The 27,153-nt window shown below is 37.5% G+C and overlaps 2 protein-coding genes across 2 annotated transcripts in view; one reads left to right on the top strand and one right to left on the bottom strand.

Moving 5' to 3' along the window:
• CCDC73 (coiled-coil domain containing 73) overlaps positions 1-13,422 on the top strand; it is a 54,635-nt gene extending 41,213 nt beyond the window's left edge. Inside the window, exons 14-18 of the mRNA XM_068685087.1 lie at positions 2,385-2,420; positions 3,942-4,098; positions 5,294-6,847; positions 9,744-9,877; positions 12,209-13,422. Of these exons, the coding sequence (XP_068541188.1) occupies positions 2,385-2,420; positions 3,942-4,098; positions 5,294-6,847; positions 9,744-9,877; positions 12,209-12,415 (2,088 nt within the window). The 3' untranslated portion in view covers positions 12,416-13,422. The remainder of the gene's footprint in view (positions 1-2,384; positions 2,421-3,941; positions 4,099-5,293; positions 6,848-9,743; positions 9,878-12,208) is intronic.
• EIF3M (eukaryotic translation initiation factor 3 subunit M) lies at positions 13,211-26,954 on the bottom strand. Its single transcript, XM_068685082.1, has 11 exons — positions 26,785-26,954; positions 26,499-26,631; positions 24,982-25,120; positions 24,551-24,674; positions 23,932-24,026; positions 19,386-19,469; positions 17,921-18,020; positions 17,413-17,494; positions 14,501-14,644; positions 13,905-13,965; positions 13,211-13,482 (listed from the first exon to the last, which is right to left on the bottom strand). The coding sequence occupies exons 1-11, from the start codon at positions 26,824-26,826 to the stop codon at positions 13,362-13,364; spliced, it is 1,125 nt and encodes a 374-aa protein (XP_068541183.1). The 5' UTR covers positions 26,827-26,954; the 3' UTR covers positions 13,211-13,361.
• Positions 26,955-27,153: the final 199 nt, after the last annotated feature.

Raw genomic sequence — 27,153 nt, 5'->3', positions numbered from 1 at the left:
AATTAACTTTAGAGAATGAGAGACATGGCAGTTCTTCTAGTCTGGCTCTTATGTCCGCTAATCTTCCCTTGACATTACTTAAGCCTAGAAATTTCTCTGATGTAGCCAATGATCCAAGACCCCATTAAAATTTACTGTACCCAGAGAAAGTTTCCCTTTCTTCTAGAGGGCACTTTTACCATAGAAACTTGGGATGTTCATTATTCTATTAGATATAGAATATATCTATATAGCAATTATCTTAAATAATGTAATGCATCTTTCCTAAATCACATTTCACATATGTATTTTGCATAGGTGCTTCTCAAATGCTATGTGCAGATGCACTGACCCTTTACATGCATGCAAGTTCCCTGTAATTGTGGAAGTTCAAATCAGCTTCTACTCAGAGGAACAAATTTGAGCCTACGTAACATGGGACAGATCAGAATTTTCACCTTATCAGCAAATAAATAATCTAAGGCCTTTAATTTTAGTTCAAACAAACTGAACAGCCTTTATTTTGCTGCTTCTGTTTAAGAATCAAAGGCATAGTAAGCTGTACAAGTTATGAATGCAGGAGGTAGATGGCTGGTTTACGCAGTGCAGCTTGAAATAAATTGAGCTTGCGTTGCTGCGTGAGCCAAGTCTACATTCAGTTCTATATTCAGGGCATGTATGAGAAGTCAGCAAGTGATAAGGTTCATGAAGATGGTCTTTTGGAGCAAAAGGATAAACACTTAGCACTATAGCTATGTGTTACCTACTGGAACTGGATTGCAAACTTATATTCCAGTCTTTCATATGACTGAAAAAAATAGTCATAAGAAGCTATTCTTCTGTGTTGAGTATAACCTGTTGTTTGGTTGAGCATTGACTAGATCTCTTTTCCATTCATTTTTACATTCAGATAATGGTTTATCCTTCACAGAAGGGAAAACTCATTTTGAATCTCTCTAATTTTTGCTTTTAGTGTTAGGAAGACACTGGGTAGAAACTTATTGATGTTTTTTCAGAACTAGGCTGTGAATTGACAGTGAAAAAACAACCAAAAAAAAAAAAAAAGGATTTAGAAGAACAAAAGAATTTCTTCATGATACATGCATGCTATGTTTATAGCACACATCCATACATATACACGTAAACATACACACATCTGGTGTGTGCTTAATAATGCAATGGAAATTAGACTTGACATGAGTACTCATCATGCAATAGCTGTATGAATTCTACAAGGTATAATGTAGAATTACAGGGAGGAGTTGTGTAACTTTGAAAAATCTTGTATTTCATTTTAATTCAAAGAAAAAAAAATATTTTTAAGATGCAGAAACAAAGCACGCTGTCAGCCATTTATGAGAAAATGTACTTGTGCTTACTGAGAAAATCCCATGTGTTTTAAGGTCGATAAGCCTGAAGCATGTGCTTAAAAATGGTGAAAACAAATGGAGCTGTCATCTAAATATGTATCTTTACCTGTCTTACAGCGAATTGCCATACCGCTTTGTGTGGTAAAATTGTAAGATTTCAAAAGCTTGACGGGTTAGGTGGGGTAAAATCCACAGTGGAACACTGTCGAGAAATTAGAGGATATGCAGCAGATTGTATTGATCATTCTAATTGGTAGTATTTCATTTTGTATTAGTAATGAGGTAGTGCCTCGTATAACATAAAAGGGCAGCATGGTCGGCTATGTTTAGATAGTGTTGGCTATGGTTTAGATGAAGGAAGCATTGCAAGAAAATAAAAACTGTATTTGTTTTTACACCTAGTACCATCTGAAGTCCCTGTGATTATTTGCGGGGCATGAAATTTAGCATGTATGTAAACATGTATTGTAAACAAATTACCTGTGGAACAGGAATTAAGCAAAAACCTTCTTTTAAAGAAAACTACGAAGTCAGACCTCATTTCAGAGACATATTCATACCTGAATAATTACACCTATGTTGGCTTATGCATTGCAATTTAGTTAAACTAAATGTGAAGCATGGTAAAGTTATATTTAACTTGTAATGCAGTTGTGTACCACTATAGAACAGGACTACACTGAGCAGCAGGCTATTTATATTATTGTGCTTGCAATACATACTGGGAGATCTGGATTTGAGAAAACTTTGAATTTCATACCACGAAATATGTTGTTGAGGGAAAGGTCATCTTAGGTTAGATGTATGTTGTGTAGATGTATTTTACTAACTTACAGGGGGAGAGAAATAAAATCCAGATTTGGAAGTTTCGATATTTAGGCTTCGTAGTTTAGGCATCTTACACGTTATTTTTGAAAGGATGAACAGGTGTTTGAAGTTCATGGAAACTAGGTGTGGTCAGCCTTTCAGAAAATCTGGAGAGGAATCATACAGTTTTTCTCCCTTTCTAAGAACGTTTTATCAGGTTTGTTTCAGATCCATTCAACAGTTCAGCCCATACCAACAAATGGGGTAGGTTCTATTGCAGTAATTTCTATACCTGTACAAAATGAAGTTATGTGGGATTGTTTTTTGTTTCTGTCTAAAGAAACAGCTCTTAGAAGCAGGAGGGTATGAAGGGATTATAGCTTTTATGACAGAAAAAGTAAGTTGCTAGTATTTGTATTTGAAAAGAAAAGCTTTAAAATGTGATGCCAAGGCTGCATGTAACCAAGAAGTAGAATCAGCTAATTAAAAGATTAAAAAAACAAAAAAGATTTAATATTTATGATTTCAAGTTAGTCTTTACAGGGGAGATGATTTACCCCACCCCCACCCAAAAAGAGGAAAAAAATCAGACAAATTGAAGGTGGAATATTTGGCAAAGAAATTTGATTTCAGTTCCTCTCCATTTGCCATGACTCCTCCCTTCCCCAAATCAGCAAAGCTGGGAACATCAGGATGTTTCTGCGACCTGTAGAAAATCGTTTCCTGCAGATTTGTATTGTACATCATCTACTACCACACCACTGCAATAATCCTATTTTTCACCACTGCCTATGCACCTCCCCACATTTTACAATACACTTTGTCCTCCCCAGAGATCTGATGCAAAGCACAGCTCTTGTAACTCCCTCCCACATCCCAGCCTTCCTTCTGCAACACCTCCAGCCACCCAAGTATCTTCAGCTTCTTCTCTTGTCTTTTATGGACTAAGCGGTGCCCCTGCTCCCTCCCACAGCTACCTACTTTTATCTGAGCCAGCATGTGCTCCTGCCTTCAGCTGTCAAGAACAGAACAGATAAATGATGCCTTGTCTTTTCCCTTTTTTTTTTTTTTTTTTTTTGTGTGTGTGTGGAGGGAGGGAGGAAGGAGGGCTAGGCAAGTGGAAGGATTGTTTTTTTTTGTTTAGGGTGTTTCTTCAGTTCAGCTTCCAGTTGTCACAGAACTTTATGGAATTTAACATCTCTCAGGCTTCTACTCCTGTTGAGTTTGATTGTTCAGGTTCATAATCCAGCTGGGAGGGAATGAGGAATGAGCAGTTTAATCAAGTGAAAATTCATAAGACATATTTGCCTCTGAAACAGTTAAAAATCCCAGGTGGTTTGTTAGAAGAAGAAAAAAGTGTTAATGTGTGTATGCATGTGTTTGAATGTAATTAGCAATTATGCAGGTTTTTTCCACATGTAATTACTGAGCAGGTCACTGATCTAGCCTGCAGACAGAGGGAGTAATCCAGTCAGAAGATGTTGAAAATATCTTCCTTCCTCTGAAAAACTCTGTCAATCAGTGTACTTTTTTTTTTTTTTTTTTTTTTTTTTTTTTTCTCCTGTTGGCTGTAATATAGCAGGGCCTAATTTCTTTCCTGCTCTTCTAGGGTGCTGACCTGCCTTTTTTTTTCCTTCCCATTTACATTAACTTGGTGTATTTCAGGAGAATGGTCTTTGGCTTTCATCAGAATAGTGAAGACTAATTCAGGTCTTGAATTTAAATTTAATCAGAGACTCTAGTGGTTTATTAAACTATTTGTAATTTTTTTCCCCCTTGTTCTAGAGTGGTCAAGAACCATCAAAATACAGTGAAATGCAGACTATTCAGAATGAAAACGAGAGTATGCAATCTATACTAAGAAAAGACAGTATTCTTGGACATGAAGATGAAATTGAAGTAAAAAACTCCTTAAGCACTGAGGAATTACAGATAGAGCAAAGTAATAAGATTACCCGGATAGTAGAGATAAGTAATATTGTTGATAAAAGGATAACTATTTACATTACAGTATGTGATAAGAGAATGCTCGAGTCCTGAATCAAATATTTTTTCTACTAACAACAGTAAAATTCTTGGTGTCAGTAATGCTGACATGTGATAAACTCACAAGGCTCTGAATGAAAATACAGTACTTCTGATGGCTGCCCTGGGACATAAAGTTAGATCTGTGTATTGTCACTCCTCAGGCTGTTGCAATACCTTCTCCTGTATGCCAGTTCAGAAGTGAGTAAGGGTTAAGATGAATTATGTATTTAGAAGTGTATGAAAGCAAAAACAAGGAAGAACTTCCCTTTCCCATAAAACAATGAAAATGGGCACAAGACTACTTGCCCTGCACATGAAAGTGAAAGTCTGTTCCTGGGGAATAATGCTTTGATAAACACATAATACTTTCCTACCCAAAGTACTTTATAACTCCACTAAGTAATTTTTTGAAGCCTAAAGAAAATGTACTTAAGTCTTTAATGCTTAGTTTCTAAAATTGTAACAAAGGTAAGTGGAAATTTAAAAGATTATTGACTGTAAAATTATTGCTTTAAAGGATCGGTGCTCATAGCATCCAAGTGTATTTTTCAGAAAACACCTTTCTGATGTTGAAATGCTTTAGTTATTCCTCACTGGCTCACTGCCATCAAGTTGTAGCAGATTGCTTTTGGTACAAACATAGTTGCTTAATTGGGTTTGGCTTCTGTTTTGGTTTTTATTAGCTAGAAATGCCATTTCCAAAAACCAAAGACAAATAATCACAGTAGTAGACCACTGACAAACTTTGTTAGACAAACATGAGTTGATTAAGCGTGTTATAGTTTCATGTAACACCCTTTCAGTAAGGCTGGCAAATACCAATTGGGAAATATTTCAGTATATATTCAATATAATCCATGACTAAACTGTACGGAATGTTAATATATTTTCTATTTGAACAGGCTATAAATATTTTATAAATTGCAATAATATTTGTCTTCAGCAATTTTTTGCTTTATTTGTATGTGTATTGAAATATTGCTCTAATGTAAGAAAAATCTGCATTGATACTAACCTTGAAACTATATTTGGAAGCTTTAAACTGTGAAAACATTGCTTTATTTAACCTCTTCATCATCTATTGCTAACTAGAGAATACACTTTAACAGATTTACAAGTTCCTGAAAACAGTTTTAAGGATGAAATTAATGTTGCTAGCCATTATGAAGAAAAGCAAAGGGAGGTTTCTCCCAGGAATACCCTCTGCACAGATACTGATTTAATTACCCAAGGACAGACCTCTGAAATACATGTCGCTGAGTGCAAAGAAGCAGAAAATCTAGGAACTACACATAGAATGCTATTGGAGGAAAGCAATGCGAATTTAGAACAAAAGCTACAGGACAGTACTGATCCAGTGGCCGCATGCCACACAGAAACAAGGAAGGTATTTTTAGACAGCACTGACACAGTTTTCTATGAGAAAAATGCGAGTCAAGACACCCATTCTAGTAAGCAAGAATTGTGTAATACTACACATGAATCAATTTGTACTGAGGCAGACAAACAATCAAATACTATAGAGCACAACAGTGTCCTTATGTCTGAAGCATCTGAAAAAGAGTCTGAAGCAGTTTTCTGCACTGAGAAGAATGTTGTGTGTGAGCGAACGACCGATAATCATCAAGTGAAAGAATTCAATTTTGGCATCCTTCCTTATGCTAAGGAGAACTCTCAGACAGAATACCAGAAATGTAGCTTGCTGGACAGTGATAATTATGTAGGTAACAGATTACATAGAACAGAAAAAATCTTGTTAAAGCTGAGTGGTTTACACAGAAATAAGTTTCCTTTTAAACAGACAGATGTAGATGCTGAAGAAAGAAATTACAATGACAAAGACAGAAACATGAACAGAAATAGTGCACCAAGGAGTACTGGGTTTCCAGCTACTGATGCTCAAAATACACCCTCTGTTTGTTGTAACAATGCAAGTGCCAGTGCTGCTGCAAAAGAACACAGTAGTAATATGCCTGTTACAGGTACTTCAAACTTATGCCCTGAAAAAGTAGACAGAGGAATAAATGTTGATGATATGCGCAGCAAACAAACTGAACAAGGCAGTACTGAGCAATCAGGAGGTGATACAAATACATGCACGCTGAATGCTGAAGCTGCATCTCCAGTAAAGGCTGCTGATCTTGAAATAACTGTTCATAAAGTCCCAACAGATGGAATTAGTACAGAAAAATTTTTTCTATGTGAAAAACTTAATGATGATATTCAGACACAGTTCATCAAAAATGGACATTCCCTGGAGATTAATGATAATTCAATAAATAATACGTTGTTAAAAGAGAAAAAAGGATCACTGCACAGTACAGTTCCAGGAAGGAAGTTTGCTGAGGGTCACCTGAAAGAATCATGCTCTTTACCCATGAGAACATCTGGAAATTTAGTAAATGTAAGTGGAAGGTCATCCTTTGATCTTTCAACTTCAGATAAAAAAGCTGAGAAAACTCCAGTATACTTCAGTTTTTTAGACCTTGGTTCTTGTTCAAGAGTAAATCAAATGAGAAGTCAAGTTACATGGACTTCAGCTGCCAAAGAACCTCCCATTTTGAAAGAGAAACTACCATGCCTAGTGGAAAACAGAAAGGTTATTTCAAAAGCACAATGTCAAAGTCCCAATGAAAATGTTGCCAAGGGAGAAAAAGGACTAGGTAAGAAAAAAGTATGCTTTGAAGTATGTATTGACTAGATTAAAAAAAAAATAAAATAGCCAAAATGTGTTTTTTTTTCCTGCATTTAAGTAGTGTAGCATTAGAAAACATGTTGTCATTTTTGTGGAAAAAAAAAAAAACACACACACACAAAAAAAAAAAAACCACAAAAATCAACACACACACACACACACACACACACACACACAAAATGATTGATGAAAGATAACCTGGAAATCTAATAGTATAAATTCAGCTAAGTAGCTTTTTTTATTTAATCAATTTAAATCAATTGATTAAATCAACTTTTTCTCCTATTTCCCTTAGTGAAAGAAAAGCAGTGTAATGGAATTTTGGAATGGAATTTTATAGGCATTTGTAACCCTAATGTGGTGTGTATTTATATACTTTATTGTGCATCTTCAGTTCAGATGGACACTCAGAACCATCTGAATGTGTGAAAGATTATTCTCTGAAGCTTTGTAAATCACACTAGGCTGTTGGGAGTTCTCGATGAGGTTTTTCATCTTTTGCTGTTGACACTTGGTGATTACTTGCTGAGCAATATTTTGCCTTCATAAAAAATAAACATTTTATTCCACATTTATACATCATTACTAAAATGCAGGAAGAACTATATTTTAGATTTGTTTTGCAATAAGATTAGTTGCTATTACTCCTGTATTTATTTACTAAAAATGCCATTTTTATTTTATTATTTACTAAAAATGCCATTTTTAGTAAATAAATACAGTCTCTTACCAAAAGTAATTTTGTCAGTCTCTTACCAAAGCAATAAAAACATTTCTGTATCCACAGTAAAATGACTTCAAAATGTTAGTAGATATTCCTCTATTTCAGTAACTGGACAGAGTAAAAGGTATTTTAAGCACTGCCTTCCTTTCTCAAAATTAAGCTTATATGAGGATTCTATTCTGAACACGTATATGCTGTAAGCTTAAAAAAAACAGACAATCTGTTATCCTCTGGAACAAATTAAAGCCCTACTTTTGTTGAAAAATGGCATTTTGGTTGCTTAGATGTTTTCCAAAAGAGCTAGGCCTGCAGTGTAGGGTGTTTGTATCTATTTCAGGTTTTGCTGATGTAGTGTTTTGTACTTCGCCCCTTCAGCGTGTGAACAGAATGGAACCCAACCCCTTGGTTTTGCAGCCAGTGGCAGTGAGATGGAAAACCATCAGTTTGGTTTCCTAATATTGCTCACGTATTATGATTTGAAGTTTATAGGTGATTTTGTTTCTGTAGTTGGTCTCTTGCATGTGTTTATTTCTATACACACGATTATTTGAAGCACAGTTTCAGATGAGCCTCTGTCACTAAAATGAAAGTAGCAAGGTAGCAGAATCCTGATCTCAGATGGCACATTATTATTTTATTAACGTGAATTTCAGGAGCAGCTTCAAGAAAATAAATGCACAGTTGTAATATTCTTTCTGGATCTTCTCTGGAAGAAAGGATTGCACTATTTGAAGTTCTTCCATGCGTCGTTTCTTCTTTTCTTGCCAGACACCTTTTTGTATGCAAAGTAGAGTAATTCTAAGAAGTGAGTCTGACAAGTTCATCCAAAGGAGCCAGCAGGGATTTGAATATGACTCTAATACCACAAATGAGTTGCCTAGTGACCAGTACAGTCACCAGACCTCTTTAATTCTGGCAAAACTTCCCAGCTGAGGATCTTGGGCTGTGTTCCAGATCTGCCTCTCCCTCTCATCATACTGCCTAATTTATATAGGTCCCTACTTCTGCTTGCTGGCCTCTCTGAATCCTGCGCCTCTTGGAGAGTAGAAAATCTTACTGACAGGGCACCTAAGAATTAATCGTTGTGCTACACTTGGCACTGCAATTCCCAATATATGTTGTGTATTTTTTCAAAATATTTTCCCAGATGAGAAGAGCATTGGAATTCTGTAAGTCTGTCAGAGGGAATTCCTTCCATGGCCTAACCAAAATGTAAAATCTGCTATTTATACAACAGTTCTGATTGCAGGGAGCAGCTATGCCGTACTGAGTAGAGAAATGAATAGGGAATGGTCAGAATCTTCCTGGGAAGACACTGAAAAAGAAATCAAACACAAATCCCAACCCCTTTTTCTCTCTTCCCACCTGCTTCTGCTCCTGTTAATCCTCCCCCTCCTAAAAAAAAAAAAAAAAAAAAATCTGTTCTTAATCAATTATATTGCACAGACTTGAGGTAAAATATATTTTTATAGCTAAGTAATGATTTTACTATTATGCCAGTAATTGATGGGCATCTGTGTAGTGACAAAACAGCTCCTGTTTGCATTATGAGTGATTTTGGTACGTGTATGTTTTCATCCTGCAGGTACTTTGATGGTGGTTTCAACAGAATCTGCTGGTAGTACATAAAGCCTCCGCAGGACTGGAGCCTTATGCTCTGCTACATTTCATCTACTGATCTGTCCTTTTTACCTTTAGTAGATAACTATAGCCCGATTTCATGAAATCAGGTGTATCTATTTACTAGAAGACTCCTTATCTAAAAGATGTTTTGTGTCTGTCTGAACACCTTTGCATTTAGAATGTCTTTATTTCAAGTCATCCTGTAATATGATGTCGGGATGGCAGTAATTATGTATCTCATTATCATCATCAGAAAGTGGGGGTCTTTATAGATGTGCTGTTTGAGAAAACGCATCTTCAGTTAGAATATTAAGTATACATACACACACGAGTATGTGAAATTAAAAAAAAAAAAAAAAAGTAAAAGCCTGCAACAGAGGTTTGGTGAATTAAGACAAAAAATACTTGAGTGGTATGTCTTTTTTTAAGATCAGAGGTAAACCAGAAATTTAGTTGCTTCACAATTAGTGCCTAGAGACTAAATTGCAGTTGTTACCATTTCCTTTTTGTCAATCAGGTTCTATCAGTTCTAACAGAGCTGCCGACACTTTGAGTACCTCTAATATCCACCGAGACCCCCAGGGAGACCCTAGTGAGGAATGGAATGCTACAGCAAAGACTTTTTATGATTCTTCTTTTCCCACAGAACACGTAAGTCAATTAAAAATATTGCGGACCAGACCTCAGTGAGCTAATTCCACAGATATTTGTACAACTGTACGCATCTGGATACTTTAAGGCTGAGTCAATCTCCAAAATAATATCAAAAGGGCAGCAAGGCACCATTTTTCACAATTAAGGTTGATAGAAAGCAGCAGGAAAAAGTCGCAGCATATGAATCAAACAGATGCTAACCAGCCTGTTTGGGAGGGGAAGAAATGGGTAGTTCGTTGTGTACCTTAATAAAAATCACCACCTAAAGTAGTAAAAGTAGGAGTTTAAATAAAAGGGGCTGGGAGGGGGAGGAAAGTATCATGTAGAAGTATAAAGACATTTTTTCCTTTATTACTTGGTAGGAATATCTTATTTAAAAGAATCAGCTAAAAATTCAGCATACCTACAAATGAGACCCTATCAGTTTATTCCACGACAGCAATTACGTAATGCCATATTTTATGTTATCTTACTGATTAGCACGACATTATACAAATGTGTAGAAGTGGATAATTAAAAAGAAAGCTGTTCTTTCCCACTTAGACAAGTTTGTTCAGAGTGATGCTACCAACGGCTCACACTACGCGTTTAGATCTGTTAAACTCTCCTACTCTGTGTGGAGCTTGAACAGCTTTAATTGCTGTATTAGGGCTTGAACAGCTTTAATTGCTTGTATTGGGGCCCGAGCCCCAAGGTAAGGATGAACAAGAGTGCTGAACTCAGTTTACACACAAGTCATTAACCATGTAGCCATGCTATTCAGCAATATAAGTTTTTATGCGTCTGCCATGGTATTAAAGAGAACCTTCCATATTCTTCAGCATGGGCAGTAAGATGCATTATATTTACTTGTATTTCATGGTGAAAATGCTGAGGATTTTTAGTTTGACATTGATTTTTTTCTAATATTAGTCTGTGACAATGGGGTTTATATATATAGGTTACCTAGTTGCAATTACTTCTCCAAAGAGGTCTAAATGTTTGGTGTCTTCAGTAAAATCCTAGTAAAATGGCATGGCTTTATTTCATTGGCAGTATGACGTGTAAGACTTAAAGGTTTATTTTCTCTTGGATAGTTAGTTTAGCACAGATGCAGCTCCATGTGTAGGGGGCTGCAGGGGCTGTAGATGCAGTCCCATGTGCATTTTGATCAGTGATTTGCAGCGAAGTATCATCTATTTCTGTCTGAGGCCTTGGGGGGAAGAGAATGGGAGAGTGGACGTGTACAGCAGTGGAATTAACAGGTTGGATGTTACTTCCTCATTGAAACAGAGATTAGTCATTGCTGAACCAAGTATCAGAACCAACAGCATGGCAATAACATTGTAGGTGCAACAGGTTAACTGAACAATTTGCATTGTTTACTGTTAGTGTTTCAAACTTAAAGAAATGCTTGTGTGCTAGGGAAGGAAAACTTACTAATCATTAGCTTACCTAATGATATGCTGTCCCACTACACATCTTCCTGCCTTAATTTTCCTTTCCTTTAATGGAACTAGATATGTACTAAGTTAAAGGCAGGTTTGCTAAAAACAAGGACCATGGCTTACAATTGATGGGGGCACGATTGATTGCCTAATATTCAAAAAGAACTGAGCAGAGTGAGGAGGCCTCACCTCACCGTCCCTGTAACAGAATCACATGCAAAGTATTGGACGCCCCCTTCCACATCCCAAGCAGCCACTGCAATGCTGGCCCTGTGTAACATGCTTTGTTGTGAATTTGTGCTCAGAGAGGTGGCTGCAAGGAACCACACAGCATTGAGGTAGGAGGGGTCAACTCAGCACTGCTTCCCTACTCTGTGGTCATGTGCTTGATCAGGGTATATATGAAATACTGATGAAATACTAACTAAAACTATTCAGAGAACAAGATCTTCAACGTACAAAGCCACCTGGTTGCAGACCTCACTGCAAATAATGGTGTTCACTTTCTAATCTGTAAAGCTAAGCAGAAAGGGAGTTAACACTATAAACCTCATGATTTTGGGTTTTGTTAATCAAGTGACTGCATAGCAATGGAAATGTCAATTGCAACATTAAACTGTTTAATTGAACTATTTATTTTGCTAGTCTGCGTTCTAGGGCAGGATTGTCTTTTTTAAATAAGACTCTTCTGTACTAAGACTTACATTAAGCTTTGGTTTATAAAAAGTATATTAAGTCTTCAAGATTAAAGCTGAAACATGCATTTCAAATAAAACTTTTTGCAATTGACTCATTTTTCTGTTCACATTTCCTTGTCAAATTTTGCTAACATTAAGCATACAATCTGAACCTTTGTACCTGACTTCTTTGATTATTAACTGCTACATTTTTATTCTGTCAGGTGAAAGAAGGATTTACTGCTTCACATGAGCAAAAGTCTTCTCAGGTAACTGTATCTCCAGCAAAAAACAAAAGAATGCTTGGAGATGAAGGCAGCTGTTCTACGCATAATTCTAACATACAAAATCAAATAGAAGAAATTGAGAAATTCCTCCAGTTGGAGAGACTTTGTTCATCAAGAAAAAGAAAACACGAAGACAGAGAATAAAGAACAGTGGCAGCAGCTATAAGTATGTATGTGTCTGTTAGGCACAGATAAATCACTTGCATAAACCAGAGTGGTAAAGGTATTCCTATAGAATATGGTATGTATTCATTGTGCTTTCATGTTCAATACAAAGTATAGACCTCTTCTGTTTAAAAATGGTGGAATTCCTACTAAAAGTTAGTTCTGTTTCTGCAGTCAACTGCATGCAACTTGTTACAAGTTTTGCCTGAAGTTTAAAGTTCACAAGTTAAAGTTTTAATAAACCTGTAAGTAATATTAAACTATTGCTTTACATTCCTCTCTTTTTTCTGTAGAACTTATGACTGAAATAATTGTTTGGTTTCTTTCTCAGACTGCTCACTCAGTTTTCAAACAATCCACTGCAACTGTTTCAAAATATAATAGCTCCTCCTATAAACATTTATAATAACTTAGAACTACTCTAAGTGGCAGATGAAGAAAATTATCTGTTTACCTCTACTACAGAATTATTTAAATATTGTCTAAATAATACCTCTTTCAGCACTAAAGCATCAGGTATGATTCAAATATATGGCAGCAGATATTGCTTCGTAGTTTCACTTTTAACTCATTCATGTTTTTCTTCCTTTAGGGCATGAGGGAAACTCTCATTTCACATTACTTACACACGCTTTTTTCTGATTACCCTCCCTTCATTCCCCCACCTCTTGCCAAAGAAAGATCCTCATATTATTAACTTAAATAACAATAACAAAAGAAACCGCTATTGCTAATGTTATATATTGTTAATTATAGAATAAAATCAACAGAAGATACTCTCCCTTGTTAGCTTTATTGCCTTTTTTTGGTTTCAATTTAAAATATTTGGCTTCTATAAACCAATTGCATACATTTTAGAAGTGTTCACAAATTGTCAAAATTTTTAATAAAAATTATCTGTAGTAAGACATTTCTAGGTCATTTTTTAAGTGTCTGAGAGACTGAGGAGACTGTTTTTCACTTGATTCAAATTTTGTTTCCAGGTGTTTAGAGTGTCATACAATTGCTGCCATTGCTGCTTTCCAAAGGTCCGATGTGTGCTGTGACTAGAGAAGTAAAACAAAATTAGAAGATGATTATTAGATGTCATGCTCACCTAGCAATTCTTTGATAGCATTACTTTGCTCTCATACATGAATAGGGAAATTTTATTTTTTGTATACAAAGGGCTACACTTTATCAGCTACAGAAATCTGTAGCCTTCCCAAATATTTAAGCAACAACATTCATTAGTATTCTTGTCACTATTAGGTCATTAAATGAAATGTGCTGGAAAATAGGACTCTTTCATTAAATAAGCTAATCACATTCAGTCTGAGCTTTAATAAAATTATGATAAATAGCAACTATTTAACTACCAGCAACTGATAGGAACAATACCTTGCTTCTAGTTAAAATATTCTACAACTGTAAGTGAAATAATTAGAACACACTAAGTTCCACAAAATGCTATGAAGAATTCTCTTACCTGACAACTACTTTTCTCTGTGTCTGATCTATTTTGCAGTATACCATCTTTGTCTTTACAGCTGCAAAAAAAGCAATGCTGTTTTGAGCACTATTTTCACAATAGCGTTAAGGTATTAAATTGCATAAAACCTCTTTATAATTGGATCAATACAACTTGAAAAAAAACAGTTAATATTTTTCACTTTTTTTTGTCCAATAGGCAGAAAAGCAAAATGATGTAACAAGATGAAGGTCATACGTGTATCTTCACTGTTTGATGCCAATCTATTAAAGCAATATCCTGCATGGTTTTTATAAACTTCTCTCCCCTACAAACACATCTTGTTTTAATGACACCAAACAGAACCAGATGACAAATCTGCAAACAATTTATTAGTTCTATAAAGAATTATCTGAAATATATCTATCAACAAAAGGAAAAGTCACTCATAGAAGTGTCAGCAGTTGTACATGTCTTTAAACACAAAATTTTACAGATATTTATCTTAGAACAGAAATGTAAAAGTATTTCTCTGCATATTTAACACCAGCCTTGAAGACTATAAAAGGTATGGTTCATTAGCATTGTGTAAAGTGCTTTGTTACAGTTCTTACCATCAATAACAAATGCTTCTACATCATCAGCTCCAATCTGAAGTTCCTGTTGCATTGTGTCAAATGATATTTCTTTGTTCTCTACAGCCATCCCCATGAAAGTAAGTAGCCTCATTTTTGCCATATTCTGTTCATGTAACAAGCCTATGTAGAAGCATAGATAACCAGGAAGAACATCACCGTAACAGAAATTTAGATGGAAAGAGTACAAGTGATACAAGTTTTTTTTTCAGTTGCATCATTTGGAAGAATAGCAGCACAAAAACAAATGAAAAATAACTGGCGATGTCAAAGCCTTCCTACAGTACCACTCATTTTTATTTGATTGCTTAAAAAAGAAACACCCAACAACTCTGTAGTAGTTTATCAACACAACATTTTTCTCCCATAAACACATGCTTAGACACTGAATAACTTTATACCAGAGTATAAAAACACTAAGTGGCATCTAGGGTAGCAAAAGTGTGATCTTCAAGAGCATATGAACAGATAGTAGAAGTTGTTCATCTGTTACATGATAGTATGAATAGTAGCACAAGAAACTGAACCTTGCACATCTACATCAGAACCTGTTTTACTGATTAAGTTTAGGTAAACAGAGTTAAGACACATGGATGAGCCAAGGCATTTCTTAATTAAGTTCTCTGAGGCACCAACTAAGATTTGTTGGAAGTTTCTTTAAAATGAACAGCAATCGTTTTGTTTTGGAATGACGTTATAAGCACTTACGTTGCTTCAGTAAATATTTAAGTTTGGAATTTATAACATCCGTACTCTAATAGGAAAGCACATTAATAGAGGACATCATGTTGTGTTAATTAGCTGTAATTATGATGCAGGCTCCCTGTTTGGCACCAATTCAACAAAAATGTGATCACCATAATTCATATAAATGAGGAGCATCAGAAACTATACCTAACTGGGTTTAATGGAAATCTACAAGCATCGAAAAAATCAATTAGCACACATTAACCCTAATTAACAAATGCAAATGAGATGCTGATTAACTTTATGAAGAAGACTGCTGATAATACCAGATTAAATGTGGACATGTTAGGGCGATCCAGTTGACACAGATAATGCTACTGCTGGCCTAAGTTGTCAGCATTAATAAAACAACAAATTGTAACAAACTGATGCCACCTGTAGGAGCCTTCACTGCACAGCTTTCATAGACATTTTAATTGGTCCTGATCCAGAAAAGGAACATAATTTAAAATATTTATTTTGGGGGAAATAGATCTAGGTGTTTTAAAGAATACTGGAATGTCTCATCAATTAATTGTGTTGTTTTCTGTACCAAATTGCTATTGTTTTTAAAAGGCATAACTGGAAGAAGTAAACCAAGTTCCTAGCAATCAGGTCTGAACTGCCTCAGAATCTCTACCTTGGCCTCTAGCATCTCTAGATCTCTCAGAATCTCTGCCTTGAAGACATTCAAAATGTCCTGAGTATACCATAAAGGAGGTGAGAAATCAAGGTAAGTTTAAGCAAGTCTGCATTTCAAAAACAGTTACACAGGTATCTAAGGATTTCACCAGAATAATGTGAATATCAGATATATTTAAAATACAGACTGTATATTCACAGAAGTAAACCTAGATACAAGAAGGCAATGCAAAATAAATCATGACTGTTGCATGACATGCATTTGCTACCCCATGCGTAACTTATATTGCATACATTTAACTTATATTGCATACATTTTTTTAAATTAAATACATTTTCAGCAAATAACAAGCCATTTCAACACACAAAAATAAGTACAGTACAAAAAATATTTTCCCCTAAGAAAGAAAAGCATAAAATATTCCCACAACTCATGTTCAAATAAAAAGACAAAAGACATGCTTATCTCGTATACACATTTACAAACTACCAGAAACTTGCTGCTAAATTTATCCACAAAAAAGTCATTGTTTCCATCATTTTAATACCTAGAGTACCAGCATTTTAAAGCTCTGAAGGTAATTATTCTCAGAATTATACCACACTCCATTAAACAAAATAATGCATGTTAGAAGGCTGCACTAAACTTGGTTTTAGCAAAACCGTGCCTTTCTTCAAATGCATTCAGTTAGTGTTCAAATGTCATTTCAAAATCAAAGTTATAAAAAAAAAATAATCAGATTTTTATGGAAACATTTATTCATTACCAATATGTCAAAACCTTAATGCACTAATAAAAAAATCTGCATCATTGAGCAATTTCTGCATTGTCACTGACCCCTGTCCTAAAAAGCTGGAATATAAAAAACGTAATTTTAATGCATGCAATAGCTTATGAACCAGTGCTCCTTTGAAACAGTCAATTACACATCAACGGGGGAGTGTCAAAGTGTTAATTACTACTCCTTTTTTCCACAGTGTGTAAATAAAGAGGGTGCTGACATTAACATTCCATCACATTGCTTCATGTGATGAAACAAATTAACTGGGACAGACTGTGGCTTGCGAGGTCTAATGCATCAGCGCACGCGTGCACGCACACACTGTACTTTGCATGTTTTACCTTACCATTCAGGAAAAGTATTTGCTGTTGTAAACTTACTGATCATAAAAAAGATTTATACCAGCTGCTGTTTTTGTTGGAAAACTGTAATCTCTCACCTAGCCTAGGGTAGCAACGTGTTACAAATTCGCCCCCAAAAGGATTACATGAAAACAAGTTAGGAGACAATAGTCATCTTCCAAACCCCTCTAATGCTTGTCCTACTATAAGAAGCCATAGTTTTTAGATGGTCCATTTCTGAACCAGCAGGACTCTACAAACTCTAATCCAGTGTTTAAAAAAAAAAAAATCCCATTAAAATTCTCTGGCTTCAGTATTTCTGTTGAAACTGAAACAGTTTGTGGGTTCTATTATCTTAAACCATGGAAACAGTCAGAAACATAATGATTTGAAAACTTACCAAGGGAGTCAATGAAGTCTTTGTTGTTCTGATAAAACTTGACATAGGATGCTAGTTTCGCGCTTACAAAAATTGTCAAAAGCTAGAAAACAAGCATATGAACAGTTTAAACATTTTCTGTTTCCCTTCTTGAGGGCTGCACAGATAGATATATAAACACCACTTTACTATTAAACTGAAAAACAAATGCAAAAAAAAGTTAAAATTCTGGCTGCTGCCACCAGCCAAGGGCAACCCATGCTGTGCTTTCTTTTCTCAAACCTGAAAGGTAGTTTTGCCACAGGAATTCATGAAAAGACAGGATTTGTAACTCTGATGCTTCTAAAGGGGAATGTTCTATTATCCACGCTACGTTTTACATGTAACATTTTTTAAAAATTTTAAAAGCAATAACAAAAGTACATTGCAGATTGCCAACAGACAACTACTTTGATGAATTTCCAAAGAAGCCAGTAAAGGAGGCACTCAAGAGGTATCAAACCAACTTGCTAAAATCAAAGTTACTTACATCGTGAATAAGTTCTCCTTCCAAAAATTTGACTGGTTTTAAGGCAAGAAGATGATCAAAGAGAAAGGTATTTGGATCCTTCAATGCTCGCACAATGCATCTAGTTAGAAAAGGAGATTTTAGTTTTTTTTTTTTTTTTTTTTTTTACAACAATACACATTTTTATGATTAAATGCAATTAAATTTGTTTTTCTCGATTTTCTAGGAAATATTCTGTGGTTTTCAACTATTCTTAAATATAAGGCGTATCACATTCCTAGGTAACTTTAATCTTCATTTAACAGACAAAAAACAAAACAAACAAACAGGAACTGTTAGTACTTTGCCCAATATCACAAATAAAATTTGCCAGGTGGTAAGGCTACAGGATCAACCTTCTGTTTCCATCTATGCATTTGTTTCCAGCCAGATCTTCATTCCTTGTGGTATTTTTACTGTTCTCCTAAAACTTCATAGAATTAAGTCGTTTAGGAAGATTAATTATACTTGGAACATGTGACACAAAGCAGAGAAATCTTCAGTACCAAACACTGCAAGACCTATGATTTATCAGTTGCAGCTCCAGACTATAAACACTCCTAAAGTGTTTCTAGAACTCTAGATGAAAGCTTTTGTTCGGCAGCACATTAGAAGGTTGTCAGTGCTACACTAGCACCAATGGCCTAGACCATGACCCTACCACATAACATGCATCCAGAAGAACCTAGTCTGCACAGAGGCAGCGCTGTAGCAAACCCAGAGTACACACATTCTTTCAGAGGTAAAAAGGCCTCAGTGGTAGCCATTAAAGTTTTCATTTACTTATGGAGACGCTCTAATTTTCAAAATGAGTCATTTCGTCTTCCTGCTGCTCAAGTGTAAGCTATTACACACCCAGAATATCTACATGACTTATTAAATATCTAATTCCTAAGAGTAATAACAACAGACAGAACATGAAAATAAGCTTTTACACATTTTGTCCTGTGGGGAAAGTAAATTAAGAATCATCTTCACTCCCAGCATGTCCACCAAGTAATTTTGTTTCTGTGCAGTTCACATCCTTAGTCCTCGCTAATAGCAAAGAGCAAGAATTTATTTTCAATAGAAAGTGCCATTTGAAAAAAAGTATTTAAGTTAGATAATCAAATAATCACTGAGGAATTGACATCTTCTCAGATTTTTTTAAACTTTTGATAACATAGTTGATGTAAACAACCTTCTTAGCAAGGCTGCTCTTTCTCAGCGGTAAGCACAAGTATGCCTGCACACTTTTGCAGTGGAGTAAACCTGACAGCCTGGAAACAAGCTAACCTACCGCAGGCTGCACAGATAAACTCCTTATCAAGTCAGCTATGCTATAGAAAAAGGGCCACGGGAGGGCCCTTGCCTGCCAGGACATGCAATATTCTTTAATAGTAAGGCAATTAACGTAATTCAGCAATTTAGAAAAAGCCACGTAAGGGAACTAGGAAGTCAGTACTACCTGTGAGCATCAACTCTAGCCTGGGAAGCGTTGTCCTCTGTGTAACTCCCCAATAGCTCCACCATTACTTTTGCTGCAGTGTCGCTATGAAAGAAAAACAAAGTTAACTCAGGATTTCTGGGGAAAAAAAAAGTTCAAACAAGACACTCAAATATTTGATTAATTCCATTAAGATGTTACAGGTCAAATTAAGTTACACTTGAAAAGAGGTAGATGATCCATTTTAATTCTAGTGGAGAGAACAAATTAACTAGATGTATTCTTTCAATTCTTGTTCTACAAAATGTTTATCTTCACCCTTCATTTCATTCTCTTAAATTGATAGATTACCTGCTGGTTATGGAAAAAGCTCTCTGAGCTAGGAACAGCTTTATATGGTTCACTAGAATGCTCTTCTCATGCACATCTGGATTTAATCATTGCAGAATAAGTAGCACTGCAAAGTTTATTTCAAATGTAAAATGGCATATCTTAAAGAATATTTATGGTCAGAAAAGTGACTGTGTAAAAGCTCCCTTTTCTTCGTTCACAGATTCTCTCCAAGTATTCAGAGTGAGAGCTGCTCATTTCATCGATCAAGTTACACAGCCAGCAATTAGATTGGCTTAGGCTGCTGCAAAGGAAGCAGCTTCCAACACTGGTTTGACAGACAGCTTTTAGAAAAAGCATTCATTTGAAGAAAACTGAGTAAATCCACAGTCTTGTCTGCCCTGATGATTTCTTTAAATAGCTCCTTGACATTGCTGCAAACCAGCTCCAAGACAGATACTGTAATTTTAACTGACTTTGATTTATTTTCAAGCAGTGGTTCTCACCACTATTGAGAACACTAACTTCTCATGCTTTTTCACAAAATTTTCAGCAAAAAACACATGCAGTGAATATAGACAGACTGGCAAGTGTTCTGCTGCTTTTCTGCACATATACTTGGGGTCCCCTTTAGACAGAAATACTGTCTCAGTAAGGCTGGATATCACTCTGTGAGTTACAATGTAAAGCTGAACTCTTCCCTGAAAGTAACTGAACTCCAGATAAAGCAACATTGCCTATACAAGCTACAGTGAAGAAAATTAACTGTACTCCAGCCAAAACCTGTACACAAGTGTGGCCTGATAGACTTATACAATTTTCCATGCTGATATGGGTTTATCCTACGTAGCAGCACAAGCTAGCATGGTTTTTATAGTCCAAAGACTACGTTCACATGGATATTAATTTTACAACTCTCAGTATTACTATTTGGCAATTTCTCTATAGGGTGAGGTTTTGTGCTCCTAGAAAATTCGGCAGATATCATTTATGTGCAGTGCAAAGCATGGGAAACAGACAGTATCGTATATAATCTGGATGTCCACTGAGTAAAAAGACAGTTTGTACCAAAGGCAGAGAAGTTTTACAGGTGCCAGCCATTATTCCCAAATGGTTTTGAACAGAAACCTTGACCAAAATATTTAAGATTCTGCCATTAAAGAGGTTGGCCTATGCTTTGTTGCATCAACTGATACTGATGCGTAGAACTGATAGCTTTGTATCAGTGAAATTGAACACAGTTTTACACATGCAAGAAATATTTGCCTGTGTGTCAGTCTACAACAGTCTGATTTCTCCACTAGTGAAGCCTTATCAGTGCTCAATAATTAGTGAAGACAAAGAACCATTTTAATATAGGACTTGCACTATAGAGGGATTCAAACAAAGAGGCTCAGTTGATGTTCTATTCGACCTAACAATATAAGTCCCCACATTTAATATAAATTTTCTATTTTTGTACTTATATACTTCAAACTATGTTAGATTTCTGGAACTTTCCTCCTCTTCTCCCTCCCTTGGTAGCAAAAGTTAAAACTGTTTTTCACTCACTTCAAATGAAATCTGCAATCCCTCCCCCCCTTTTTTGAAGGGGGAGAAGCAGCATATTGTATTTCTAGGAAATATCAGAATGCTACAAGACAATCACTCCCAAACTTCCTGTGCTAAAGCCTTGTAAGCCTCAGCAAATACACCAGAATTCTTCTATTCCTTTTATTATTTCATCTTACTCTATTCAGTGTCAGACTAGTACTATAAATTAGGGTGTTTAAGGCAGTGATACAGATCATCATTTCACCCAAGCTCATTGCTAAGCATAGATTTCACTTAAGATTTAAGTGTGAACACTTTTCTAGCAAGACAGCTAAATAACCAGACTTGCCAGACCTGTCTGAATGTAAACTTGGACAAGACTCACCCCAGTCTGAATCCTGCCAGGTCAATGGCAGGAAAACTGCAAAACTTCACTTGCACCTGGAAAACAGGTTGCGTTACCTTGCAGTTTCATACCAACACAGCTAGGAAAATGCTGCATATTAAAGCTGAGGCACAAAACTATTACAGAACCTTTATGACAAGGATCATAAGTAGCAGCGAAAGTAACTAATGTCCTGCAAATTTCAGCTAACAAATACAGATCTCAGAAACAAGCCACCGCAGCCATCTGTTCTCCAGCCACCACCACCAATTTTTCTTCAGTTGATCATGGGAAAGATAAGAATCCTTCTTCAAAGAGATCAAGATGATTTTGATCATCACTAAGAAGAAACTTCAACCAGAAAGTGACTGGAAAAGATTTAATAAAACAAGCTTTCACTTATCACTGCAGGAAAAGGAACAACAAACTTAACATCTGTGTATCTACTTTTCACAAGCTGTTCACTACTGAGCTATCCACTGGAGAAAGTCTATTAGGTCTGGAAAGCCATCTTTTCTGCCACATAAAACAAACCAAAAAACCCAATCCCGTTGCTTTCAACAATGTGGGTTTTTTCCTTTATTATAAATCAATGTGGTAACTGAGGTAGGATTTTCATTGCTTATTTTTCACTTCCCCCTTATCTTCCCAAACTGCTAGGTAGAGCAACATTCCTGCATGCAAAAGCTGGAATGCTGCTGTGAGTTTCCCATACTATGGCAAATACTGCCCACTGATCCAGGAGAATGAACCAGGTCAAAGGTGCTAGGGTCACTTCTTGTTTTCTTTCCTGGAGAGAAATATAAGTACTCTGAAAAACCGCTCAGTTCAGTGCAAAGCTCACTGCAACAGATGGTAAGGACACTGAGTGCAGGAGTAATATATTACAGAGTTACTGAAAGTTTTTAAATGCCTAATTTAAAAAATGTCACCCATTATTGGTGAGCAGTGTTGTGTTTTTATTAATGAAATCTGGCAGTTAACTACAAAGTAACTTTGGTAGCAAGGTTACTAGTAGCACTGAAAACAAAAGTTACGAGTTTAATTCACAGATTTGATAACAAGACTACCTAAAAATAGTCAGCTATTAAGTATGGAAATTAAACTAGTTAAAACCTCTCAGTAAACCAAGCGTTTAGAGTACGAGCATTACGGAATACCAGCATATTTCTAAAATAAACTAAGTGCTATGCCACATACAAGATCTGATTAATATTTTTGAAATCTCATAAAATACTATCAGTACAAAAGCATTTTAATGTTAGCGACAGGAAATCACAGTAACATAACTCACAGTGTAACTACTCCATTAATCATCCCTAAATGGAGGTGAGGTAAAAGCGATCCGGCTATGCTGACACAGCATTTCCAGGCTACAATTTCACCAGGCCCAAATAAACTAACTCTCCTGCCAGAAGAAACTTTCCTCCTACTACGACAGCACCACACACTTGCTTTTTCAGCAAGTCACCTCCCTAGTCCAATCCACATACACTTGCACACACACTGGTTCCAGTGCATGGAGGGACAGGACAGGAACAGGTCTGCAGCAATACAACACTATGCAAGCATAGGAAAAGCTGCTTCGCTTCTCCCCCCAAATTACAGTGAGGTCAATGTAGATAGGCTGAAACAGCTGTGGAACTACATGCTGAAATCACTTCTAAGTACCAGCCCATCTCAACAGCCCTGGCCAACGCACTCAATACCAGGTACTCGATATCAGGTACTTGAGATAAACTGATGACAGCTCTCAGTTAAGACTTAGGCTAATTAACAGGCTCAGTACGCACAGCATTATTTTGCATGCCAGAAGACACTGGTCTGCCAAGTTTTTTAGATCAAAGATACCTCTTAGGATTCAGGATAATGATTTAAAATGGTCAAGCAGGTATTCTGCGGACATTAATTTTGATGACTAGTGGAAAGCTTTGTCCTAAAGGTAATGTTTATACAGAAGACCGATCCTGTTAACTGTGATTGATAAGCCTCCCAACATCATTAAGAGATAGCACTACCATGCACTGAAATGTCAAAAGTGCAATTAAATAATAAACTTGGCACAACATTACAATGCTTGAAGATTAGTATTTATAGAAAGGAATAGTTTTATTTTGGGAGTCTATGGTTTGTAGCTAATTCACTACTAACTTCAAAAACTGGTTTAATGCAACAATGCTTATAAAAACAGAAAAAAGGGGGTACCTTAGGACTGAATTATCAGTACAGGTTCATTTTAAAATGCCACGAAAAACACTTTTACTAAAAATCACTTGCAATAGATTGATTTAAGATGCAGTTATTACTTGTTTTTTATACCTCTTTTTGCAGTCTACTAGGACATCATACAGCAGTCTCAGAAGAGTATGCTTTTTCTCTGTGCTGAGATTCCAGTCAGAAATCCATTTTCGGACCTAAGGAGAATACAAGTGAAAAGGAAGCATTGGAAAACAGGTAACAACAAACTGCAAATACTCCTAATTTACTCTCAAGCAGAAAAGGATTCAAGAGATCTTTCACAGAGATTTCTCTTGTGGGTCCTCTGTCTCTCAGGCTCCCCATGCAGCGCCTGGAAGCTTTCCCATGACAAGGCCAGATGTCTGTGCTCTCCATGTGATTCCAATACATTCTGATTCCAGAGGGAGGGACAAGAACTCGCTGCCCCAATTCCTGATCAAAGCTTCTCACTGTCATTACAAGAATCAGACACATCTAACTATGCTCAGCATCAGAGATGGAAAATAAACAGCACCTTGATTTAGATTCTGGACACGGACCTTTAAAAGGTAAGAAGTCATGTTCTACATTTCTTATTTCAGTAGTGTCTAGCAATTTACAGAAGGGAAAAATGGCCTGTATCAACTCTGACTAATACTTAGTGAGATGCAACACTGTTAATACAATGGCTATACCTTGATGCACCACCATAATTAATTACCTGATCTAGTTCAGTTGGAATGTACTGGATGGCACCGCACGAGGAGGCCACTTTAAGAAGGCTGCAGTATACCGTGTATCTCACGGGAGTGTTCTTATCCATGCCATGGAAGAGATTGCTCAGTCTAAACCACAAACAACAAACAATTGAGTTTAAAAGGTTTAGAGAATCTTCACTGGAGCGCAGAATAACTTTCTGTCCAGATGCGTGGTAGCACACACAAAGCACCTGGCAACACCTTAAGTCCATGAAGAATTGTAACAGCATTCAATTTTATAACAGGTCGTGGCAGAGAAGCCAAAAATTCTGTGCTTCCTGCAACAGACACCCCACACTTTCATTTCCAGAGACACACGAAACAATCCATTCTCTTTAGAGGAAGGATTACTTTGCAAGACACCATTATCTCAGCTTCTCTGTGGAATACTTACAGCTGCAGTCTGAGAGATGGGCGCTCTCCTTCCCGAAATTTTACTAGTTTCTCACACAGGCTTTCAATCAATGCTTCCTGTTTGTCAGGTTCCAGGATAAGAAGCAAAGAAACTACACTGTTCATTACGCTCTCAACATCTGCACAAAACGAAATACACAGCTGTTTAAAATTGCCAGCAGCAACCATCATCAATAGCTATTTTGTGCTGTAGAGTTCCTTCTGCTGGGAACGCTTATTTAGCATTGGCATGAACTGTAAGGGATAAGATGCCAACATAACCAATGTGGATATTCATCAGAATGTTCAAGAGATTTGGTTCAAGAGATCAAGAGACGTGGTCTCTTATTAACACGTGTCGATTTAAAGGAAGAATTACCACTGCCAGGTAAAAACACAATTTGACATTTGGTATCTGACTTGCTTCAAATTCTCTGTTCACCCAGAAGAGAAGGCAGGGGAGCTTCAGGTTTTGGCCTTTAAATAAAGCAGTGGGTTTCCCCTGCACATCTAGAAAACTGTTTTAAAGCAAGGATCCTAACCTAGTGCTCAGTGCAAGGGAAACCCAAACCACAGAAAAAGTGCTCAGAAGAACAAAGCACACGCAGAGGCCTCTGTGGCCTCTTTCAAGTACGGCATTACATGCTGCACAAATATGTGCAGGTATTCTGCTCTGGCAGGTATTCTGCTCACAGCCTGCCCACGTATCAGTTACAGAAAGTGTAACAACAAAAAAATTCAGTGCACATGGCAAATATGTATTTCTCTTAATGACACCTGAACATCAGACAGCACTGCAATAAGGTTCCCCAGTATTTCATACTCATTTGCCTACAGTTAAGAGGCAAAATGAAAGATAATTGTATGTATTCCTCAGATAAACCCTACGTTCTTTCAAACACTTATTATTAATAATCAGCAATTATTTTTACAGGTAGAAGTTCTAAATGGAACTTTGTATCAGCACAGAAAGATCATTTCGGGCTACTGCAGTATCAGTGTCACTAACCCATAGCAGTGTGGATTCTAAGGATTTATATCCTAGCTCAAAACCAGTACTGCCTGCTGAGAGACCCCAGTGTTTCCAGACAATATTAACCAACTAATGCCTAGGCCTTAATACTTCTAGTTACAGGTGTCTGCAGTCTTGGTTTTTATTGCTACCTATTTGCCACACAGCACCACAGCCATTAACCAGAAGCGAATCTTACTCCACCACTCACTTTTTTCAGAGAGAAAGCTCTGAGATAAAGCTCCACGTGCCCTCCCAACGAGCACGGCCTAGCCCCACTTCTGATCTCTCCCAAGAGATCAGAAGGAGTTTGGGGAGGGGAGGAGTGGCGCAGACGCAGGTTTTATCTGGCCACGCTGTAGGAAGGCACTTCTGATCCTATAGAGGTGCACGTGTCGATGTGTAAAACACGCAATACACCCCTAAACTCTGCCCAGCTGCTTATTGGAAAGAACTGATGGCGATGATGCCGCCTAGCCAGACCCGTGGCGGTTCGGGGAGCAAACCTTTGTCATCCTCCTTCAGGCACACGTCGCAAGCCTCGATGATCTGCGCCAGGTCGACGTGGAGCCCGCCTTCGTTGTTCTCCTCCGAGATCTCGGCGCCCTTGCCCTTCAGGTAGGCGCGCAGCTCGGCGGCCTGCCACAAACACACACACACAGAGCGCTGGCTAAGAGCGGGCACAGCCCCTCACACCCCCCCCGGGGGCCCCTCCGCCGCACCGGCCGCTCGGGGACGGGGACGGAGCCGGCCCGGCCCCCCCGGTGATCCCCGGCCCCCCCCCAGCCGCACCTGGTCCTCCTCCGTGATGTCGATGAAGGCGGGCACGCTCATGGCGCCGCTGCTGCCGCCGCCGGGACGGAAGGGAAGGGAAGGGAAGGGGAGGGAAGGAGCGAGGGTTCCGGGGCCGCGCCTTTTCCGCTTCCCCTCACGGTGAGGGGAGGGCGGGGGGAGCCGCCCCTTCCCGCCCCTTCCCGCCCCTTCCCGCCCGCAGCCCCGCCTCGCGCCCATGGCGACCGTTGGGGCTGAGGCGCCGCCTGAGGGGGCTCCGTCAGCGTCCCCCTCACGGAGCGGGGCTGCCCTGATGCTATCCCCGTGTCTCCAACCCACAGAACCCCAAGTCGCTGGCATATAAAAAGTCATTTAAAAAAGCCCTTAGTC

Source organism: Anas acuta, chromosome 5 (assembly GCF_963932015.1).
Source record: "Anas acuta chromosome 5, bAnaAcu1.1, whole genome shotgun sequence".
Taxonomy (NCBI): Eukaryota; Metazoa; Chordata; class Aves; order Anseriformes; family Anatidae; genus Anas; species Anas acuta.
The sequence above is the reverse complement of the archived record's forward strand: the minus strand, read 5'-3'. Positions and strand labels throughout refer to the sequence as shown.